Source organism: Bos mutus, chromosome X (genome assembly GCF_027580195.1).
Source record: "Bos mutus isolate GX-2022 chromosome X, NWIPB_WYAK_1.1, whole genome shotgun sequence".
Lineage (NCBI taxonomy): Eukaryota > Metazoa > Chordata > Mammalia > Artiodactyla > Bovidae > Bos > Bos mutus.
Window position 1 is genome coordinate 1,308,108 of NC_091646.1, and position 17,482 is coordinate 1,325,589.

Below are 17,482 nucleotides of genomic sequence, written 5' to 3' on the forward strand. Positions count from 1 at the left end.
TGACCCAGCTCCTACCCTAGCCTCTCTTGTCTCTGCAGAGAGCTGGGCATCTTGGCACAATGAATGAAATTCCCACCTCTCCACTTAGGCCGATGGCAAAATGGCTCCACCAGATTTCTACCTCTCTGCGGAGAAGTACCAAGATGGGCCTCAGCCTCAGACTCACTCACCAGACTGACTGCGCGTCCGGGTGCTGAGGACCACAGGGATGAAGTCACGGAAACTGCTCTTTGCTTTCTTCTCTAAGGAACCTGGAGTGGTGTGCAGTTTCAGGGCAGAAGGCAGAAATATCACAATCAGAGTCTCAGCACAGGAAAGCCCCCCACCCTTGCCCTGAAAGGCTCAGATGGAAAGCTCAAGGGAGGGTTTGTGTTCTGCCTGCATTACATTTATTAGCTCCCCCTATGCTGCTATCAGGGCTTCCCTGGTGGCTCAGTGGTAAAGAATCCATCTGCCAATAGAGGAGATGTGGGTTTGATCCCTGGGTCGGGAAGATCCCCTGGAGAAGGAAATGGTAACCCACTCAGTATTCTTGCCTGAAGAATCCCATGGACAGAGAAGCCTGGTAGGCTATAGTCCATGGGGTTGCAGAGTTGGACATGACTGAGCACACCTACATGCTGCCACCATTTAAGTATCTCTTTTAGAAAAGGAGCTTTTCCTGGCAGTTTTTGAAAACTGGGAGTTGGGTCATTTTGGCTGACACCAAAAAAGGAAATGCATGGCATCAATGACCTGGCACACCACAGAGTGGAAGGCCTGGCTGCCTGGACAACTGTGAGGCTGCTGCACCACCCCAAAATTCTAACTGAGCTGGAATAGGTCCCAGAGAAGGGATCTTGGGGGACTGAGCAAGGCAGGAAGATGGGAGCAGGACGTGGCGGATGGCAGAAAGCTGCTATATAAGAAGAGACTATAAAGGGGCAGGCCATCTCAGACAGGAAGGCTGTGAACACAGGCTACTATGGGCGGGACTACGCGGGCTTCTCTCTGCAGAGGATGCCAAGGAACTATCACTGGCGTAGCACATGCATTACGTACACACCTCCCTGCCCAAAACATCCTGTATGTCCCTAAACAATAAGGGTTTACGATTTCTCTAGCCATGCTAGCTAGTTAATTTTTTAACCTTTATAATGGGAGTTTCCAAATATACCAAAGGTAGAGAAACAGTGTAAATAATCCCCCTTCGGCCTCAATCCTCATTAAAGCCGTTTCTTCTCTGAGCCTAGACCCACCACAGGCTAATAGGCTGGCTACTCTGGGGTTGGACTGACTCTTGTGTGTCTGAAAAGCACCACTTCAGAGTGTGCCTTACTCCAGCAACCAGGGTGAGCAGCCCTGCTCCTGTCTCTCTTCTCCTTCCACTTTCAGAGGTGTTAATGATCTCCCTCTCCTCGAGTGAGCAAGCCCCACTTTCCTGGTCAGTGTCAGAGGCCCTCCTCCCCACCCCAGTCTGCCATAGGGATCCCCCTGCAGCCCAGAGAGAGGGCCAGGACACGCGCCAGGCCTACCTTCCTCATGGCCGTCAGCTCGTTTTCCTGGAGACTGGGACTCTGGCTTTGTTGGCTTCCGGTGCTTGTGCTTTACCCTGACTCCATTGTGCTCTTTTCCTGAATCTGGAGCCCCCCTGGGGCTTTTCTTGGTGGGTTCCTGGGGGTCACTAGGTGGCTTCCGGCACTGCGGAGAGGTAGATAGTGTCAGGTCCAAGGTCAGCTTCCCATCTTAAGAATGTTCTCTTAATGTTGAGCCCTGTGCCCTGATTCTGAAACACAGACATGAGCTGCCCAGGAATGGGCTGGGGGAAGGGGCAGCCCTCTGCCTTCTACAGTGGGCTACAGAGGCTTTTTGGACCCAATCCAGTGCCCTAGCTAATCCCCATAGACATCCATATCCCACCATTTTAAACAGGTCCACAGAGTCCGCATTCACAAGCCGAGTAAACGCCCAAAGTAATTTGAAAAGGTGCAAAGTCAGGCCCCATACTCTATCCGAACAGCAACAGAGAGACCGACAGAAAACAAAAATGCCTCTTCTGCAAGTTGGGTGACTACATTGTTCAAATAACTTCACTGTGAATAGTATCGACACCAACAACTGAAAATAATTCTTGCGTGGGCCAATTCAAGAAAAATTATCTATTTTCATGTATAAATTAATACTAGAAAAAAGATTCCACTAAGGCAAGAAGAAAAGTCTGCCACGGGAGCCATTCTAATCTCCCCGTACTTAGGAAAGACAATGAAAAGCCTCAGGCATTTTCAACAATGCCCCCTTACACTTTGTGGCCCTTTCACCTTTTCCAAACACTCTCTCTACCATTCGATCTGTTATTCTTAACAACTCTGCAAGGAAAAGCTAATAATCACCCTTAGTGAAGAGATGAGGAAACTGAGCCTCCAGGGTAAGAGGTTAAATCATTTGTCCAGGGCAACACAGCCCAAGGTGTCCACTTGCCTCAGGGGCCACCAGGAACCAGGCCAGCCTGCAAGTTAACTGGTGTGTGCCTGTGGTGAGAAAATGGCCAAGCTGGGACCAAGACCCAGGGCTCCTAGCACCCAGGGCAGGCCCCTTCACCTCCATTCTCATTCCTCTCTTCTTCCTTCTGTGCTTGTGTCTCCACTGACTATGCTTGGCTCCACGCATACCTACTGCCTGGTGCCTGAGACAGTCACCATGGTCATGCTTATGCACTGTTAGGATACTCTGAGCCTAGCAGTCACATATTCTCACAAGCTCTGAGATCTCTCCACGCCATCCAGCAAGAAATAGGGCAGAATTGCAGTGTCCAGGGAGTGTGGAATAAGCAAACCATTTTAACAATGACACAAGGAAGAAAGGCAGAGTGGTTTTCCCCTTAAGCAGACCTGCACACCACCTTCTAGAAGATTATCACGATCCAGCTCCAGCTAAGGGGATGGCAGATATCTTACTGATGGAGCATCTTCTAGCAGTGGTTGGCAGGGGGACTCCACAAAGTCACCAATCCCCGTCAAAGTCCAGGGAATCCTGCTATCCCATCAACTCCTCCTGCTTCTTACCTAGTGGAGGGCTGAGCTGGAAATTCAAGTTCAGTTTCTCCCTTCACTTGCTGCAAGTTCCTACAAACCAAAGTGTTAGGAGAAAGAAAGACATAGGGAGGAAAGAAGATGGGCACCAGCTGCTTCAAGTGTGCCCTTCAGGTATAGTCAGAAAACAACTCCTTCAGGTCATGGGGGATAAAGTTCAATGCACATCAATTTGAACATGTCCTATTTATTTCTGTATATCATTTTTAGCTGGCTCTTTCAAGTACAGATCATTAACCTTTACTTCCTAAGATAAGACAAAAACAAGCAGAACAGAACATCTAGACGGGATTCCTGTCTGCATGTTCTGCAAGGGCACACTTCAACTTAGGCAATAAGTTGGGATGGTGAGGAGACCATGTAAAATGAATGTTCTGGTCAACAGAGTGTTGAAAGGTTTTCTAAAGAATTTTCCAAATGATAAGGAGACCACCAGCACCAGACTGAAGGAGAATTTTCTTTGCTGATGATTCAGAGGTCCTTCAGGAGTCTCCAGGCCTTGGGGGAGGTGGTGTAGGAAACAGGAGACTGTGTTGTTTCTTTTTAAAAAATAACTTTCTTTTTTTTAGGTCACATTGGTTTATAACATTGTATAAGTTTCACATACTTAACATTATATTCCTACTTCTGTATATACTCCAGAGACTATTCTGATTCTTGGCCATACCCTGAAAGGGGCTGTTTTGAACTGACCCCTGATTTTAGTTTTGCTAATCAATGGTTTCTTCCTCAGGAAGATGGAACGTAAGAAAAGAAAGAGCCAAGATATTTGCTTTCCAGAAAAATGGACATTTACTAAATCATTACAGGCAGTTGCCAAGGGCTGCTTCGAGGCTCCTGACCCTGTAACTTTATTCTCTGCTCTCTGCATCTGTCAGTGCACCCTGTGAACTCTTCATTTTATATAGGAAGGGGTGGTGCCTGTCTGCCAGTGAGTCACCTGTGAGACATAAGCTCCAGGAGGGCGGGGACCACATCTATCCTATTTGTAATATTAACAATATCAATAGCAGCCACCAACACTTCCTGAGCACTTAACTATCTGCCAGGTACTGTTCTAAGCATCTACACATATCACTTCATTTAATAATTTTTTAACAACAGCTTTGTTGACATAATTTATTGAGATATATCATATATTAGTAATGTTTGTAATTCAACTGTTTTTAGTACAGTCACAAACATGTGTAAGGATCATCACTATCTAGTTCCAAAAGTTCTTTCCTCACCCCAAATGGAAACCCTGGACTCATTAAGCCATCTCCAGTTCCTTGTTCTCTCCAGCCTTAGGCAACCACTCATCTATGTCCTGTCTCTATCAGTTAGCCCATTCCGGCCAGTATACATCATCACTGGGTGAGAAAAACCCACCCAAACTCTATCCCCAGTGTTCTTAACCTGGAGTCCATGGGTGGGCTTTGGGGCATGGGTTGGGTCTTTGAGCCCCTTGAAATTATCGGCAAAATTATGAGGTCATGTTTCTGAGGACAGGGTCTGCAGCTCTCATTAGCTTCTCAAAGTGTTCTATGGTCCAACAACAACAACAACAACCAACTAAGAACTTCTGCACAGACAAATTCACAGTGCTCTAGCTAGAAATCTATTCAACATTCAATTTGAAGGCTTGTTAACATAACCTCAAATTGCTCCGTATCTTGAATAAGCCCTATCCTCAACTGCTTCTAGAATCTCCTTGATCACTAGTGGCCTTCAGATACTTTTTGGAGGAACACCGGATTCAGGTCAAGTCCTCTTAGCCCCGCTTTCTGCCTAGAACCCTGCCATCCTCCTTAACCTATTAAGAACCCAGATCCAGATGCTCTGGACATCAAATCTCTAACAGGCTGAAACCCAAAGCTACCACCCCAAGCATTAGGGGGATAGGAAACTGGTGGATGAGCCCAGAAGCTGAACTGGCTCTGGCCCCTCAAAACTCCAAGCTAATCCTAAGCAGGTTTACCCAGTGGTGCAGGGAGCAACCCTGTCAAGGGCTCCTTCCCTCCCTGGGTCCCAAATTCTCAAGGCCATCAGTTATCTTAGAAAAGGAAAAGGAAGAATGGCTATGCAGCAAAGGGCCTGTTATTAATTTCCCTCCCTGTATCGTATCATACTCTTCCGCTTTCCATCCTCATCTGGGACAATGGTTTCCTCAGCTGCAGGGATCATTTCCCACAGCCTATAAGATGCAAACTCCACCCCCACCACACTAAAACATTCTATATGGAGAATGTACCTTGGTTAAGTGTCATGATTCACTTTGCACAAGCCTTGCAATCACTTTGCTTCACAGATCTACTCAAGAACACTGCATGAGGTTGACATCTGCAGGACAAAGCAGACCACTGGTATCTCGGCCCTGCCCTCAAACTCAGCCCAGCACTCACCTTGGGTCCGTGGGAACTTCGGACCAGGACCTTGGCTTGTGGCTGCTGTTCCTCACCATCCTTCTCTTTGCCACATTTCATTTTCTTGGGTGGCGGAGATTCGGACGCACCATCACTCACCACAGAGTCTGGTTGCCACTTGTTCTTACAAGCAAAGACACCTATACTCTCCTGTTTCACTCGAGCCTGCCCTGCCTTACTCCGCACTTCCACTTGGCCCCTCGGGGTAGCTGCTGGGAGGCCATCGGCCCGGAAGCAGGTGGCTAAGTTGAAGACCACGTCACCATCCACCTTCTCCATCTTCACCCGGCCCAGGTCCACCTGGCTTCCGAGCTGTGGAAGCTCTGTGCTAGCGGCCCTGGCACTGCTGGGAACCACGTCCAGGATGAGCTCCTTGGGGCGGCTGTCATGAGGTAGCAAAGGCAGCTCGGGCATCTTGTGCAGGTTCTGGGGGGTGGCCAGGACCAGCTCGTGGGACATGTAGGTGGCCAGCACTTGGTTCTTAGGCTTTGTCTCTCCGGCCAGCTTCAGGCCACAAGCCCCCTGGGGGCCTTCCAGCTTAGGAGTGCTGTCGGGGCAGAGGTGGCTCTCTGGTTCCCCAGGCCCCTGAGTCACTCGCAGGTCCCCACTACTAGGCTGCACAGACAGCGCCAGGGTCCCTGTCTGAGGGCTGAGAGTCAGGAGGACAGGGTTCACTTGTTCCTCGTAAGGCTTGGCAGCAATGCGGCAGGTTTTGTTCTTTGTGCCCGTATCCTGCTCGGGAGCAAAGGGGCCCCCGGGCCGTGGCGGCTGCCCCTCAGGAAGCCCATGCATGGCCTCACTGGGGCCAAGGGATGGCACACCAGAAAACTCAGAAACGACGCTGGTGGGCCTGATGGGCACCCCCTGGCTGGGGGTCAGCTGCCCAGCACTGGAGATGCCAATGGAAAGCAGAGACGCCTGGTGGTACGGTGACCAGCCAACAGGCAGGACCTGGGTGCTGGTGGGTTTCCCGTTGACTGAACACCGTGGGTAAATGTTTGCCGGCCCTGTGGGCTTCCAGAGTGAGAGCTCCTTGCTTTGGCACCCTGGCAGCCCAGGGGCGATGCGGGCAGGGGTGTAACGTTTGACTGTGCTTGGCGGTCCCTCAGTCCCAGCCTGGCTGCTCTTCTTGCCACAGGGGGCACCAGTGCCCTTGGGCTCACCCTGATCAATGATGGAGATGGGTTCCTGCTTGGGGAGATGGCGGGGATCTCGGGTGAGGCCCAGGTTGGGGTCTTTGTTCAGCAGGAGGGAGGCGGGCACCGGGTTGGCCACACCCACATAGGTGCCCGGAATGGTGCTGATGAGTGCAGTGGAGTTCTTCACCCAGGTACTGGGGTCCCCGTTCCTCACAATCTCAGGGAAGATGACAAAGGGTGAGGAAGTGGAGCCCAGGCATGAGGTGACACTGCTGCCAGCAGCTTGGGTCGTGCGCTGGGACCTAGACAGGACGGTGGAGAGCAGGGCCTTGCTGCTGGTGTGCACAGGGGTCAACACGGGCATGGGCGGCGTCTTGCGCTGGTTCGGCAATGGGAGCTTCTGTCGGTTGGACTTGGAGGAGAGGTCGAGGGGCATCTCGCTGCACTCAGGTGGAGAGGCCATCTCTCGCTCCAGCTGTGGAGGTGACTTGAGGGGAGAGAAGGTGACGGAAGTCCCTTCTGTTTGCTGCTCCACGCTGCCTGGCATCTTGGTGGGATGCGGTGGGGCTGAGCTCCCGCTGGGGGCTGGCAGCAGAGGCTGCGGTGGTGGAAGCACCTTGGCAGAAGCAGTAGACAGGGATGTGTCTGCCAAAGGCCCGGGGACCCCATCGGGCGCAGGCTGGGTGCTGGTGCTGCCTGATGGGGAAGCGCAGGGGAGCCTGTTCACCTCCAGAGACACCAGCTTGGACTCTGATGTCAGGGGCCGGGCCACAGAGAATGCATACGGGTAAGACCGCAGCTCTGGGGAGGCCAGCACCCCAGGAAGACACCTGTCCTGCAGGTAGGATGGCAGGACAGGGAGCGTGAGCGTGGAGGAAACTCCCAGGGTGGTTGGCAGTGTAGCCACGCTGAGTGGCTGCCCACAGCTTGGAGGCGGGATGTATACCAGCGGCTGGCTTGGGGTCAGCACTGTCCCCGGCTGAAAGGACAGGGGGACTTTTTGCATAGCTGGTGCCTGAGCTGCAGGGAAACATACTCGACTCAAACTGAAGGAGGCTGGGATGGGGGCCGAGGTGGGAATGGCAGTAGGTGTGGCAGGCGGCATGGGCGTGGGGGCTGGAGTGAAGATCGGGGCAGGGGTGGGTGCGGGCACTGGCGTGGGAGCAAAGGCAGGGATGAGGGTGGGGGTAGAAGGTGGGCCGGAGGACGGGGTAGGGGTGGGCATCGGCACCGCTGGAGGGGCAGGAGCTGCCGGAGGGGTGGACGCTGGCATGGGGGCCAGAACTGGAGTGGGGACAGGTGCAAGGACCAGGGTTGGAGCCGAAGGGGGCACAGGAGCTTGGATCAGAGCCAAGGGAGGAGCCGAAACTGGGACTGAGAGGGGGGTTGGGGCTGGAGCCGACATGGGGACGGGGCCCGACGGGGGGGCAGAAGCGGGCACAGGCACCAGGACCGAGGCTGAGACCGAAAGGGGGTTCGAGTCAGAAATAAGCGTGGGCACTGAGGGTGGTGCTGGGGCCAGAGCCGGGACTGGCGCTAAGGGAGGGGAAGGAGCTGGGACCGAAGCGGCAACCTGGACGGGAACGAGCCCGGAGTGGGGGACCGGGGCGGGGACCGAGAGGGGCACCTGGAATGGGTCTGGAACAGACGGGGGGACGGAGGCCGAGCTGGGCGCCGGCGGGCAGATGGGGGCTGGCAATGGACTGAAGTTAGTGGTCACCAGAGGGAGGGTGCCCTCCACGGGGACGCCAGTTCCCAGAGTTGCCAGAATGAAAGTATTCTTCTCCCCGACGCCATGCCGCGAGTCCAGAGCCTTGGCCCCAGCTGGCGAGCAGTCCACCTGTTTGCTCATTTGGCTGCTAAGGGGAGTCCAGGAGCAGTCAGCAGTGTCGTTGCCAGCCTCGGGGCCGTCAGGAGCAGAAAGCTTGAGCCCGTCTCCTGGGCTGCTCAGGGACACCAAGGGGCCCCCTGTCTCAGCCACACTCCCAGTATAGTCCATCTGGGGCTGGGCGTCATCAGGCCTGTCTTCTGACTTGGGCCCGAGTTTTTCTGTTGCACTGCCATCTGGGTCTGCCCCCCGGGCATTACTGCCACTTCCAACTGTCGTGAGCTCCACCTGCAATGACAGAGTAGAAAACCTGTCTTAACTAGCTCTCTGTAGGTCGTGAAAGGCTCCTGAGGCCTGGAAGGGGCGACTGCTGGTCCTCTTTGCAACTTGGCAGAAGCAAAGCGCAGCAGGCTGATTTTTGTCTCACATGCACCAACTCCTGGGAAGCACCCCGGTTCTGCCTGGCCCCGTTCAGGGAAGGCAGGCTGGCCACCATGCCTGGGTGGTTCAGCTCCACCCTTCAGCAGGTGGCATGTGGCTCTGCATGGCCCCTTACCTTGGAAAAACTGCTGACACAAAACTCCTGAGATCCAAAGCGCTGGCAGTCACCTGTCGTGGACTCCTCATCAGAAAGAGGTGCTCTTCTAGCATGGGAGACACAAGCAGAAAAACGACATGAGGCCAAGCCTTCAGGCCACCACCATCTGCCCCAGAACACCCCCTGCCTGCCTGGGTTCACAGAAATCCTTCTTGTCTCACTTCCCTTATTGGCTTGAGGGAGACCACAATAAACTTGGGGGAGGGGGTCCAGGCTGCAAACCAGAGCCTCCATGCCCAACTTTTCAAGTTCCTACAAAGGAAAAGTCCCGATCTGACCAGACTCCCCTCTCTGGGCTGTGTCCAGTTTTCTAGGGCTCTCACCAGCGGTTTGGAGGACCCCAGCACCTCCGCCTTGTTCCTAGAGCTTATCCATCAAGGTGACCATGCAGAAAGTACTGAGCAGTGCCAAGAGGGGAGAGATGTAACTCACAGGAAATCTCAAAAGGCACGCAAACTGCTTTTCTCATAAATGTAGTCTTATTTAAGTCTGTAAGGAAAGCTGGCTGCAGGCTTCATAAGGGTAACCCTTTCCTAAAACAAATAACCACCTCCATTGTGTTTCAGGTTCTAAATCCAACTCTCACCTGTCCACCTGACAGGCTTGCCTACAGCAGATGCACGTTTATTAGCACACATAATGACACTGATTTGAGGCAGGTCACTGGGTGTCAAGGGGCATCTCAAGGGCATGACTTCTTTCCCTCTAGGATACCGGTGAACTCAGGCCAGCACCCTCCTTCCTACCTTTCTGCTCTTCCTTGCATCCCATTCCCCACCAGCTTCCCCCTCTCCCCTTGGCCTCCCAGCATCACTGCATTTTCTCTCATCCCAAAGGGAAGGAAGCCTTCAAGACAACAGACCCTAAATTCAAGCTGGTATATTGCAGGGGGAAATGCTCAAGGCCAAAGCAAAGGAGGTTCCCAAAGGCCAGGTTCCCAAAGGAGATAAACTCCACTGTACTCTCACCTTCTAAAAAGTCTTCTGTAAAATTTGGGTAAGAATCTTAGAAAATGGGATTTGTTATTATTCGGTTGCTCAGACATGTCTGACTCTGCAACCCCATGGACTGCAGCATGCCAGGCTTCCCTGTCCTTCACCATCTCCTGGAGTTTGCTCAAAGTCATGCCCATTGAGTCAGTGATGCCATCCAACCATTTCATAGAAAATCGTGTATCCTGACCCCCTCCCTGAAAAAAGGTCAGCCTGGGAGGGTGACGTTGGAGAGAGGATAAAGCCCACAGGAAACTTGGTGTCTGAAGTACAGAATGTGCCTCTGTTGCCCTAGGGAAGACACTGGTGGGGCAGGGGTGGGTGGAGTGGGTGAGTGGAAGGCTGAGGTGCAACAACAGAGCTCTAGCACAAGCACTACGATACGGTTCCCAGGGCGCAAACACAGGAATGCTCTGTGCATCTCCGGGGAGCCAGACTGCCTTGGGGTTTGCCATCCTCCTATTTCAGAGCCTCTTCCTGAGCTCTGCCACAGCCAGGGAAGAAGCCAGCGCCTGCCTCACCAGCCACCCTGACCAAAGGGCAGTCAGGGTGTCCCCAACCCAAGCCCCATAAGAACTAACTCCTTCCCTTGCACTGGAACAGGGAACCACTGACACACCCCCAAACTGTACCTGGGGCAAGAGGAGCAAAAAAGGCAAGGGGGTCGCCACAGGCCTCTCCTCATCTTTTCAGGGCTGCAGAAGGGACTAACTGAGGGGAAAGGCTTGTTCCCTTTAAAAGGCAGCCAGGCTGGCAGAAGTGGGAGGGTTTCACTGCTGGCAATGGACTGCTGGTGACAAATAGCAGGGATCAAAAGGAGAGACAGGGCTGGAGACACAGTTGGGGGTCTCGAGGAAGGCGAGGAAGGGGGAGCCTGAGGGAAAGGGAAAACATGCTTGGACATCAACCCCTGAGAGCCCAGGAAAGCAAGCCCAATCCCCAGCTTCAGGCCAGGGGTGAAGCAGGGTTCCAGGGCTGGTTCTGCGGGGACAATGGTGGTAAGGGAAAAGGAGCGGCAGGGACCCACGCTTGGACAACCCCTCATGAGGTATTGCAGAGAGGACACACTGTTTCCATATCCCCCCTGCTGATGATACAGAGGGGAGCTAAGCTGCATACTCGGTCCTGCTTGCTCGGCTTTCACCCTATATAAAGTCACCCTGAAAGTAGAAACTCTGCCTTCAAAGATAGCCACCAGAGAAGTGTGGAGCCACTGGCCCAGAGACTCTCGAGGTGGCCGCAGCAACAGCGATCCTGCCGACCAACAAGGCTCTGGGAAAATGTCCTGAGGCCACGTTTCAAGCCTTCTGAGGAGAGGAGTGTGTAAAGCCAAGCAAATGTTAAACTGCTCCATTGACAGAAGAATGTGAGACATGGGAGGGGGTGCAGGGGAAGAGCCAGGTCAACCTAGCAAGATTAGGAGGGTGCAGGTAGCGGGGAGAAGAGAACAGGAGTCAAAGCAGGCTTCAATCAGGACTGAAAATTGATCCCACTGTTTCTTCCCAACAGAGATGACCCTAGGCTGTTATGCTCAAGGCTTTGTTGAACTTAAACCAGAACCTGTCATAACCTTTCAGGGCTGTCTGCCTAATTATTAAGGGCTAGCACCAGTGTCAAACCAGACCTTTTTCAGTTCCTGTTGGGCCTTAACTACATGGCACATATCTTGCTCCTTGGATCCCAGCTCCTGCAGACTTTCCCCGCCTCAAATCCCATCACACCCCAAGACTGCCTTTATTCCAAAGTTCCCCACAAACACACGGTGTGACAAACAGCCCTCACCTGAAACTCCTACTCATCCCTCAAGCCCTGGCTCAAATGTCACTGCCTCTGGGAAGCCTTCCCTTCTTTCCCCAGGAAGTTTTTGATTCTTGCCTCTAGACTCCCACTGTACACGCCACTCGACAGCACTTAGCACCAATGTCCCATGACAAATGGTTTGCTCTGACTGAGTTTAAAAAATGTTTGGTGAATGAAGTCATGAATGGGTACAAGAAAGGAAGCAAGCAAGCAAGCAAACAGAGGGATTTAGCTGGAGGCTGGTCTAGAGTTGGCCAGCAAAAAGCCCTGTCCCCTGTTTCTACAGTCCCCAACTATATCTGAGGAGCTGGGTGGGCTTCTCAAACCTAACTTTAAGAATTAACCCCCAGATGTAGCTTTATATTCCAAATAGCTAAATTCTACAGGTGGTAAAGGGCTGATGAGGAAGATGGTTTTAAATAAGGTGAGATCACCTTTTGGAAATTAGCTGTAGCATGGCCTAGGCTGGAGCAGGAAGGCAACAATAATGGGTAGACAAGGTCAAAAGTTACAACACTTAAAAGGTCATCTTAACCACGTGGAATATTTGGTACTTGAACATCCCAAGAAAGGTCCATAAGAAGTGAAAATCAAGTTTGGTTCCAACTCATGGTCCTTTTTCAGTGGGGATTTAGAATAGACAGTAAACCCAAGTAACTTGTCCATTGATTTTTTTGAAGGCTCTAGTCTAGATCTCTACATCAAAGTCTCATCTGCTTATAACTAGTTGCCAATGAACACTCACACAAATCAATACCACCACTCTGCCTTCCCCACATCATCTCTTAGTTATTATCTAAGGACACACCTCATATGCAAAGGAGAATATCTTTCTTGCACAGATCCTAGAAGAATTTTGTCTTATTTTCCTTGAACTTGACTTTTATATTCTAAAATTAAATTCCTTTTAAGTCCATCTCTAACTCATTCTTCTGTGTAGAGAGCATTAAACCATCAAACACTAATGGCTTCAAAAAAAATAAAAAGGTCTATTCTAACCTGAACCTCAGACAAGTACACACTTCTCCAGTTAAGAGCAGAAGAAGGAAGATAGCCATCCCTTTTCCTTTCAAAATTACCCATACCCCCTCCATGCACACACCTCCAAGATTTCCCCAAGGAAATGCCAGATCTTGAATCCAATGAAAAGTCATATTGTTCTGTGTTCTAGGTGATTGATTTGACATATTTGGATTTCAGCAGTCAATATATTGACTAGCATGGGGGAGCCATACCTTCTCTAAAAATGGGAGAGACATTGCAACCAACACACACAGCTCTTTTGCCAAGAGTTAGGAAAAGTCAAATGTAGAATCTGAAGCCCATTTTGAGTGTTCTTCATATGGGGTATGATCAGAAATGGCACAGCTTGGTCAACCCAGTATTTGGTGAACAGAAAACTGAAAATGCACACAGATCCAGCAGGCATCACCAACTTTCAGTTTCCTACGAAAACTACGTTAAGCAGTCTGATCGTCCTTTGATATTTTATAAGTATCTCACTGCAAATCATCACTAGCCAGAAAGTGCTGATCGCCAGAATACCCACTAACCATTTCCAGTATAAAGCTGAATAATAAAACTGTCTTTCTTCCAGGCTTAGATCAAGGACCAAAAATATCTTACATGTATCCTTGAGCACAGAACATGGATGCAGCAAACAAAAACTGCAATTGCCTGAGCATCCCTGTATTCCACAGTCTGACAGTTCTTAATGAGTAGACAAATACTAGTTGGCACAAGGTCATCTCTTGGCTTCCTCACTTCCACCTGAACAGGGACGGCATGGCAGAACAGGCCACTCTCACCGCCCAGCCCCAGCCCACCTCAGGAAAATCAGAAACAACCAACAGTCTCCTTCCCAGGGTTCTTCCTCTGGCCCTCTCACAGCTACCCTGCTGGGGAGCAGGGACAGCTCACTGGAAGCTGGCCACAGCCACCTTCCCAGCCTCCTCACCTCTCCTCGTTGATGCCACACATGCGAATCCGGTCAGAACTGGTCCAGTTGTGCACGCCGCTGTAGAGCGGTGCTGTAGAGATCATGACAGCCACTCACCACCAGCTAGGACCTGCTGTGGCCACTCCCCCTGGGGAAAAAGAACTCCCAAAAATCAAAACTTGTAACACAGACGGTGCTTTAACCACCTTTTAGGCGGAAACACTGAAACAAATAAAGGTAATTAGAGTGCCAAAACATTAAAGCCATCTCTCTCGCAAGCCTGACTGCTGTGGGAAATTAAGGTCCAAATGGGGACGAGGGAGCACCAGCTTTCCAGGAATCCATAGGTTTCAGGATGGAGATGAGGATGCTGTTAATCACCTAGAGTGATTTTTAAATGATCTGAAAGACAGATATGCATGAGTATTTGAGGAAATTCAATCTATTTCAGACAAGTGAGATGACAGTATATTTTTCTACACACATTTAGCCTAACCAACTACAATTAGAGGGTCATTCCCATATATGAATAGTGCATTGAAAGACTACTGGGGAATCTTTTTCTCGTCAACTCTCTAATCCATGAGTACTGAAGTATTTGAGTGACATTGCCAATTTAAGCTCTCCAGAGGAAGCACATGCTTGCTTTATAAGCCCTTCCAAACTATTCTAATTTCAAGTTAGGAGTCATATAGATATAATGCATATACCTAAGCTGGTTTAAAGCGCCCTTCAAATCAGATAACATACTCCTTGTGCTCTGACCACAAACAAGCAGACGGAAGACAATGCTCCATTAAGACTTGCACATGTCTGCCCTTGTCTCTCCTATCAGTCTGTCATCCCTATGACCTGCCACCCCCTTCACCAGCCGGTGTTGGGCTCTCACTACTGACGACCAATGCAAAGCCAATTCACCTTCCAGAGAAATCGAGGCATCAAGAGAAAGATGTTTATCCAATGAGCTTGTCTTGAGATCCTCAAATTCGAGTTAACTTATTAGCTAAAAGCCTTATTCATCAAAGCTCAACTGAACAAAACCCTATGGTGATCAGAATTTTATGCTGTTCTCCACTGTGCAAAGAAGTAAATCATAGTAAAATACAGCTACCTTGGGGATTTGTTTCATTTATCCTTTATATGGGCTTCCCTAGTGGCTCAAATGGCAAAGAACCTGCCTGCAATGCAGGAGATCCAGTTTTGAACCCTGGGTCAGGAAGATAGCCCACAGAAAGGAATGGCTACCCACTCCAGTATTCTTGCCTGGACAATTCCATGGACAGAGGAGCCTGGTAGGCTACAGTCCATGGGATCGCAGAGTCAGACATGAGAGAGCAACTAACACAGAAATAACACATCCTTTATACAACTTTTGGAGATTGTCCATATGCAACACAATATCACTTATTTATTCAAAAAAATATTTTTCAAGCACCTACTATGTGCCGCCACTGTCCAAGGTACCAAGGATGCAACAATTAAGAAAAAGGACAAGAAATCCCCGTGTTCATGGAGTTTATATTCTAGTGGGACGAGATAGCCAATAAACATGTTAAATGACTGTGTTACAGGATGTTAGAAGGTGATATAACAGGCTAAGGGGCAAGGCAATAGTGGGGGGCAAGGAGCAGAATGGGCTACAATTTATAAGTGGGTGATCAGAGTAGGCCTTGCTGAGGAGACATTTAAACATCCTGAAGGAAGCAAAGATGCGAGCCATGTGAACATCTGGGGAAGTGCATTCTACAGAGGAAACCACCTTGCACAGGTCCTTAAGGCAGGGGGTGCCTGCTAAGATCAGAAAAGAGCCCAGAGGCTGCAGAGCTGACGCAGAGGGAGCAGACAAGGGAAAGAGTCAGTGAGAGGAGAGCAGGGCCGCATCCTCTCCTTGGACTTCCCCCTCCTCCTACCCCTGTTGCACAGGATAGCATAGGACACTCCTGCTTCGCCTCTTCCTTTATACTTGCCCCTTACCTGGCTTTACAGACCCTGCACCTGTGGGCTTCTCTCCTGCCACCCCAGAAACCTGGCCCTCATCTTACTAAGTCTCTCCTCACCTCTGCCATGTTCTTCCATCCCTTCCCCTTCCCTCCCTCTCTTCCTACCCGCCTCCTCTCTCTCCCTTCCCCCTCCTCTCTCAATCCCACTCTCCCATTTCTCTCTATTCCTCCTCATCATTCCCCTTTCCCCACTATTCTCCCCACTGTCTCTCTCTCTTCCCCTCTCCTCCGCTTCTCTTCTCCTTCTCTCTCCTTCAGTGTTCTTCCCTTCCCCCGCATCTCCTGCCCCAGTCCTTTCCCTCCTTTATCTCCCCTTCTTTATTTCCCCTTTCTCCCTCCCCATTGCCTCTCCTCCCCTCTATTCTTAGACCTCCAACCTCAGCCTTTAGTCTCCCTCTCTGTCCTCCTGTCTTCCCTGCCTCTCCAGCTCAAGTCTGGCTCTCACTGGCTCTCCCCAACCCCCCCCCACCCTGCCTCCTTGTGTGTATGTGTGTGTGTGTGCACGCGTGCGTGTGTGCACGCGCGTGCACATGCACCCCACCAATCCTTCTCTCTTAGCTCAAGACCTCCCAGTTTCCGTTCACCCCTTGGGCACTGATGACTCCCAAATCTGTATCTCTAGCCCTGACCTCTCTCCTTAGACCCAGACCAGAATTTCCAGCTGCCAGCCACTTGCTGTTACTTAGATGTCCACCAAGCCCCTCAAACTCAGTGTGTCTCAAACCGAACTCGTTATCTGTTACCAAAAACCTGCTCCCCACCCCCCATGCCCAGCATGTTTCCTATCTTAGTTAAGAGCACCACTATCCCCCAGCCTGGAAATTTCAGCGTTCAACTCCTCTCCCACACTACCCACATCCAATCAGGAGTCAAGCCTTAATAACACCATCTCTGTCCTCTCCTTCTAGCCCTCTCGCCCCTGCCCTGATGTGGTCCCTCATCATCCCTCACCCAGAATATTACAAATAGCCTCTTAACTGGTCCCTCTGCCTCTAATATCTTGATTCTACAATCAATTCATCTTCTAAAGCACCAGTTCTATCACATCGCCCCCTCTGTCTGCCAGAGCTTTCAACAGCTTTCCTCTGTCTTCAGAGTCAAGACTACATTTCTTAGCACAGCCTTCAGGGCCTTCCATGACCTGGCCTTTAGCCTCCTGTCTGGCCACATCCTGCGCCTTCACCACTCAATTCCTGACCCCTCCCTGAACAGACCATCCAGTTCCAGGCTGGTTCCTCACCCTGAAATGGCCTCTCCTGTGTCCCCTCTTCCCCTGTGTCCCCCATCAAAGCCTAGCTTGAATGTCACCATGTCATCTCCCCAGCCCCCGTCCTTGGTCAGTTAACTCCTCCCCGTCTGGTCCTCCCTAAACATTTCATTCCCATACCTACTACAGCACAGATTCTTAGTCCCTCTGCTGTGTGATTAACTGGGCATATGGCACAGATGTCTTTCCCCCACTCCCAAACAATCAGCTACTTAAGGTAAGAAATACCTTCTTTTCTGTCTCTGGTTCTTCTGCAATGTCTTATACATAGTAAGTACTTAGTAAATTCATGTTATGCAGAAGTGAATCTTGGGTGAGAATTGAGGTGGTGACCCTGAGAAATTATAAAAGGCAAAAGAACCCCCCCCAAAAAAAGTACTCACCATGCTTACTATTTTTTAGAAACTGTACTTTAACAAAAGAGCTCTGCCTTACCGACAGCACAC

The 17,482-nt window shown here is 50.8% G+C and overlaps 1 protein-coding gene across 5 annotated transcripts in view; it reads right to left on the reverse strand.

Annotated features, from left to right (window-relative positions):
• The window catches only part of BCORL1 (BCL6 corepressor like 1), a 60,605-nt gene that overhangs the window by 27,584 nt on the left and 15,539 nt on the right, over positions 1–17,482 (reverse strand). For 4 of the 5 annotated variants that reach the window (XM_070365377.1, XM_070365378.1, XM_070365379.1 and 1 more), the window contains 5 exons: positions 13,788–13,917; positions 8,997–9,084; positions 5,453–8,728; positions 1,515–1,680; positions 171–251 (listed from right to left, as the gene is read on the reverse strand). In XM_070365377.1, coding sequence (XP_070221478.1) covers positions 171–251; positions 1,515–1,680; positions 5,453–8,728; positions 8,997–9,084; positions 13,788–13,873 — 3,697 coding nt within the window. In that variant the 5' untranslated portion in view covers positions 13,874–13,917. The remainder of the gene's footprint in view (positions 1–170; positions 252–1,514; positions 1,681–5,452; positions 8,729–8,996; positions 9,085–13,787; positions 13,918–17,482) is intronic. The other variant, XM_070365381.1, reaches the window with a different exon arrangement.